This window comes from Trachypithecus francoisi, unplaced genomic scaffold (assembly GCF_009764315.1).
Source record: "Trachypithecus francoisi isolate TF-2019V2 unplaced genomic scaffold, Tfra_2.0 Lachesis_group5, whole genome shotgun sequence".
NCBI classification, from domain to species: Eukaryota; Metazoa; Chordata; class Mammalia; order Primates; family Cercopithecidae; genus Trachypithecus; species Trachypithecus francoisi.
This window is the reverse complement of record NW_022681470.1, coordinates 28,475,684-28,481,683: the sequence shown is the minus strand read 5'-3', so window position 1 is coordinate 28,481,683 and position 6,000 is coordinate 28,475,684. Positions and strand designations below refer to the sequence as shown.

Here is a 6,000-nt window from a genome sequence, read left to right as displayed (position 1 = left end):
ATTTACATTTGTACTCCAAAGTATTTATGCCTATTATACTTATAGAATCTATTTAAATATGTAAATAGATTTCTAATGAAATACAAATAGAAAGTTATTTTCTATAAAAACTAAGTTGATTAACATGAACAACAAACAAAAATTACTGTAGAACTAGGCATAGGTAAGGTAAATCTGTAAAACTTTGGAGAAAAAATTGTACAAAAATCTAGACTGACTGGGCATTCAAACTGCTTGAAAGGTGTCTTTAACTTCTTGTTCCACTTTGAAGAAAATGAAACTGGAAATTGTAAACAATGCACATTGTAACAAAGACAAATTGTTCCAACCAGTAAACTCATGCTCAGATAAAAGGTCTTGGGCCTACTACCAAGACTGGTGAGTGAACATATAATTATACATTCGAGTCAAAATAAAATGACTATAGTATATATTTGCCATTTTAAAATATGTACCACTATAACTGACTTTTTTAATTAACTGATCAATTGGTCCCAATTTTAGGGGAAGAGAGTGCCTCTACCAGTTTTAATTGAAAAAGTGCTATACATGGTAAAGATATTCGAATGGTACAAAACACTACACATCAAGAAAGTTTCCCTTCTGTATTAGTCGTCTAGGCTGCTATAATGAAATACCATGGACTAGGTGGCTTAACTACAGAAATTTATTTTCTCACAGTACTAGAGGCTAAAAGTCCAGGATCAAGGGGCCATCAGGCTTGGTTTATGGTGTGACCTCTCTTTCTGGACTGCAAATGGCCATCTTCTGTGCTCTCATATGGCCTATTCTCTGTGCCCATGCACTCAGACACTAGCTCCACAGGATTAGGGTTTTGCCCTTCTGACTTCATTTAACCTTAATTATTGTCCTAAAGGCCCTATCTCCAAATGTAGTCACACTGGAAGTTAGGACTTCAACATATGAATTTTGAGGTGATATAATTCATTCCGTAACACTTTCCATGCCAAAATCACCATCCTACTGGGGTGTGTGTGTGTGTGTGTGTGATGCTCAAATGGAAGTAGAGTCTACACATTATTTTGCACCTTACTTTTCTCACCTTATAGCATCATACAGGTATTCCATGTGAGCACATCTAGATCGATCTAGTTTATTTTAATGGCTGCATACTGTTCTATTGAATGGCTACATTATGACTTATTTCAGCAATTTCCTATTGCTGAACAGTTAAGAGTTTTTTTTCACTCTATTACAAAAATCCTGTAATAGATATTTTTATAGAATACTTTTATATACAACCTGTATACCCATGGGATAAATTTTAGAAGTAAAATTGTTAGATCAAAAACAACTTCATATAAAGTTTTGATGCATATAATTACCGTGAACTTTTAAAAAATGCACCAAGTTTTATACTCCTACTGTTTAAGAATGCTTGTTCCTCCCACCCTGCTCTCATACCAAACATACACACACACATACACACCCAATACTGTAGTATCAATTTTTTTATTTTTGCCATTGAGCTGACACAAAGGATCAAACTGTCAAATCAGAGATTTTACTCAGTATCGAGCTTTACTAATAATTTCAAGAACACCAGTAATTCCCAGGTCCTTTCTTCTTGCTTTGGATGCGTCCTGGCCCAGGACAGATGTGGTTTCTAAATCAAGCGTACAGTCACCCCACTTACACAGAAGGAGCCAACTCAGTTACAAAACACTTCCATTTTACGCTAAGTTATATAACTTCCGCGGTATTTTCCAGTTAATCATACCCCTGAAATCCACATTGATTCTGTTTCGTTTTGTGAGAGGGAGTCTCGCTCTGTCTACCAGACTGGAGTGCGGTGGTGCGTTCTCTGCTCACTGCAACCTCTGCCTCTCCGGTGCAAGCGATTCTCTTGCCTCAGCCTCCTGAGCAGATGGGATTACAAGTGTATGCCCCCACACCCAGCCAATTTTTGTATTTTTGGTAGAGACGGGGTTGTGCCATGTTGGCCAGGCTGTTAAGTCCTGACCTCAAGTGATCCGCCTGCCTCAGCTTCCCAAAGTGCTGGGATTACCAGATCGATTCTTAATGTGTTTACCATAAACAATCCCAGGACAATCTGGGACATCTTGGTAGAGGAATTCCACAAATATGGACTCTTCTGCTAGCAAATACCATTGGTTTGTTTGCCAGGAGGTCTGTAATTACCATATTTATAAAAAGCACATGCTTGCTTGCTTTCCTGAGAGTATTTCCCTACGAGGGGAGAGACTGGATTGCAGATCTTCTGCTCAACTCCTTTCTCAGTCACTGATAGATGAAAAATGGTATTTCCTTGTTTACTTTTACATTTTAAGTAATGTTGAACATTTAGCAACTAAATATTGAAAGCTAGAAGGGAGATGAATCAAGAAGCAATTACCTTAGCAGACTTGAAAAGTAGGAATTCCAAGCAGGCCATGAAGCAACCTGATGCACACAATGAAACCCTGCATGAGGCTCAGGAATTGGAAGCACCAGGTAAAGCTGAAGAGAGCATGATGTGAGCTAGAAATAAATGAAGAATGGTAGAAAGTCTGTTTAAGAATGAATCAGATGCTCAGATTCCCTTTGTTATCCCATCAAAAGCCCAGAGATTTAGTCTTGGAAGACAGCAAAACGCTGATTCTCTAGCTCAGAGGACAGCAGGCCCTCTTAAGGATGAAGGTGTCATGTTGCAAAAGGGGAAAAGAAAATTAGAGGACTAACATCTGAATAACTGAAGCTCACTAAAAAGAAAATGGAGGAAATAAGTAACTCGGGTTGCTTGGAGTTCTGATTCTAAGCTCAGTGCTACTTATAATCTTTTAGGCTTACTGGTATATTTGATTCATGTTAACTGTCAAATGACATTTTCTAAGTTTCGCAAATATTGGGGATAGTCAAAGGGACTTTGTTCAGGTGATTAAAGGGTGGGACTTGCATTACCCCTCTCCTAAGCAACCATTCCAAAATGACTGGTGGGACTAAAGAATTATGGTTAAAAAAAAAAAGAAACCCAAAGAATGGATTATCCATAAAAGCTATGCAATGACGTGCCCGTTGGAGCTCACTGACCACACCTTAAGTTGTCTATGTATAAGAGACCAGGCTATAACTAGCTAAAGCTCTAACTGGCTAAGGCACCAAAGCCAGAAAATATCCTATAACATGCAAATATACAGACATAAAATCAACTGTAAGTGCTGGGCACAGCTGCTTGTGCCTGTAATCCCAACTACTTGGGAGGCAGAGCAGGAAGATCACTTTAGCCCAGGAGTTCACAGCTGCTGTGAGGTATGTTTGTGTCACCGCACTCCAGCCTGCGGGAAGAAGTGATAACTCGTCTCAAAAAAAAAAAAAAAAAATCAGCTGTAAAAGGAAAAATAATGTCTGGGTTACCTGTGGAGTCTGGGGGTAGTCCCACTACCACGCCTAGACAGATATAAACCATGAGAGGTTTCTATTCTAGGTGGGCCGTTTCAGTCCAAGTCAGCAACTTGGCATAAACACAGGCAACTGAGTTTAGCATCAAGCTTTCAGAACCTTCAACTGACAACCCAACGGCTGTTTCTAAATCTCAGACCATTTAAATCAGAATCTAGGTAACACGTGGGCACCTACGTAGTTTTTTTTTTTTTTTTTTTTTTTTTGAGACGGAGTCTTGCTCTGCCGCCCAGGCTGGAGTGCAGTGGCCGGCTCTCAGCTCACTGCAAGCTCCGCCTCCCGGGTTCACGCCATTCTCCTGTCTCAGCCTCCCGAGTAGCTGGGACTACAGGCGCCCGCCTCGTCGCCCGGCTAGTTTTTTGTATTTTTTAGTAGAGACGGGTTTCACCGTATTAGCCAGGATGGTCTCGATCTCCTGACCTCGTGATCCGCCCGTCTCGGCCTCCCAAAGTGCTGGAATTACAGGCTTGAGCCACCGCGCCCGGCCGCACCTACGTAGTTTTAAAAGCTTTCCAAGTGATTCAACTCCAAGTGAATCAGAGTTGAGTATCATTGCCTTAGTCATGGCATTTTTCAAATTCGTTAGTACATTTTTACATAAAAAAAAACCAAAAGAAGAGCAACTTTTTGGTAAGAGGGTGTCTATTCTTTCCTTTCCTTTAGTGTCCTCAGATCTTTCCTTCTGCTGTTTTGTCTACTCTTGTTCTTGAACACCCCCTCTTATTTTTATATCTTTAGAAAGTGCCTGGCAAAGCATTTCAGACAGTTAAAATACTGTATCAACAAAGGACCCATAGACACTGTATTCATTTTAAAAGATGTGTAGTGAATATGATTCAGTGAGTAAAATAATCCAGCTGGGGCGTGGGAGGAATGGATAATAAAACAAATAAGAGAACGGAAAAACAAAATTAGGAATTGTTTTTGGTAGCCAGCTACTGCGGGCTTGGAGATCTAAACATGATACCAAATTGGGCGGAGGGGGAGGGAGTGAGGGGAGGAATGGGCAGAGTGGCGGAATGGCCTGGCAAGGGCGATTTCCCTGAAACCTGAAGGCTTTCAGTTACAACTAAGGGATACCGGGAAAAGAACACCGAGCCCTCGTTCCGTATCTATCTAAACTAGCTGTGTAACTTTAAGTCAATCTCCTCTCTGAACCAGATATTCCTCCTATCTAAAGGGAGGAGCCTGGCCTAGGAACTCCTAACATCTCTTTCCAAGTCTAGCTAATTCTGTAAACAAGGGATCGAACAGATTTCTTTTCTTCAGAAAAGGCCCCAGACGAACCCGAAGCAGGTCCACCGGATCGCGACCGGAACCTGGAGAACCGGTGGTCGTTCCTCCCCTAAAGCACAGCCTAACTTTGGAAAGCTGCATCTAAACTGCGTGTGGGTCTGGGCTCTTCTAGGCGAAGCGCGTTCGGCGGAATCGACTTCCTCGACTATCTCCGTGCCCTGGACCCGCCCTCTCCGCCTGGCGCCAGGCCACCGAGCGCCGATCGGCTCGATGAGCGGAGGCGCTGCTGCGCGCTGCGGCGGATGCCGGGTCTGCACGCACTTTCTCCCCCTCCCAGCCTTTTACCTCGGCTTCCCACTCCTTCCCCCGCCCGCCCAGCACCGCCAGCCCGGGAGAGCTGCCGGGAGTTCCCCGGGAGCCTCAGGTACTGGCGCTGGCCTGTTCCCAGCGGGAGGGGCTGGTGTGAGGAGGAAGGAAACGAAGAAGACGCCCAGCCTCGCCGCCCCCCGACGTCCTAGTCGGGCTGGTCGGCCGGCCTCCGGCATCTAGGAAGGGACCCCGGAGTGGGAAAAGGCTGGGGCCCGGGGTGCCGTGAGGAAGGAAGATGAGGACAGGGGTGTGCGGACGGGGAGCAGTTGAGGAAGAGAAGAATTGGAATGGAGGGGAACTCTGGGGTGATGGGAAGAAAACAGTGCCATGGATGGGGAAGGTTTGGTAAGAGTGGGATGCAGTCAGGAATGCCAGGGGCTACCGTGGGGCAGGAAGGGCCAGTGTTAGGATCAGATATATCGAGGGACGTGGCCTCGTGCGACAGATTGGGTGTGGGGGGTGAACGCAGCTGCCTGGAATTGTGTATTTAAAGGGCTCGGGAGAAAGAGCGCCAACCCTGCTGTGTTTATAATGACCGGAAGGTGGGAGTGAATCGTTACACTTGACAGGTTTTGCAAATGACGTCTCCGGTCTGTGTCCATCCAAGTCACTTTATTTCTGTGAAATCAAGCAAGACGGCTGATGACAGACAAGGAAGACGAGTCAAAAAGGGAATGGAGGCTTGGAAAAGGAGAGCCTCTGCCCAGATTCAAAGCTGTTGACTAGATAACGTACTACTTACGAAAATGCATACATAGACATTTAAGTATATGCCGATGTATAAGAAGCATACGGTGATGTGACTTTTTTAAGTGAATTTTATAGTGGTGGTCCATCCTCAATGTGGAAGTACATGATGGCTCTCTTATTTACATGTATACCTAGTCACAAACACCTGAATTCACATGTCTTTTTTGTAGGAGAAATCTTAGGCGGAGAAATCCTAGTCTACTTTCTGAGCATGATTTATTTCTA

General features: G+C 43.8%; 2 protein-coding genes across 3 annotated transcripts in view; one reads left to right on the top strand and one right to left on the bottom strand.

Moving 5' to 3' along the window:
- Positions 1-1,484: 1,484 nt before the first annotated feature.
- LOC117074045 lies at positions 1,485-5,201 on the bottom strand. The gene is made up of 4 exons (XM_033195296.1): positions 5,085-5,201; positions 4,708-4,967; positions 2,378-2,502; positions 1,485-1,880 (listed from the first exon to the last, which is right to left on the bottom strand). The coding sequence occupies exons 1-3, from the start codon at positions 5,199-5,201 to the stop codon at positions 2,379-2,381; spliced, it is 501 nt and encodes a 166-aa protein (XP_033051187.1). The 3' UTR covers positions 1,485-1,880; position 2,378.
- Positions 4,917-6,000, top strand: part of VAMP4 (vesicle associated membrane protein 4) — a 42,425-nt gene continuing 41,341 nt past the window's right edge. For both annotated transcript variants that reach the window (XR_004433580.1, XM_033195849.1), the window contains exon 1: positions 4,917-5,080. The gene's annotated coding sequence lies outside the window, so the exon portion shown is untranslated. The remainder of the gene's footprint in view (positions 5,081-6,000) is intronic.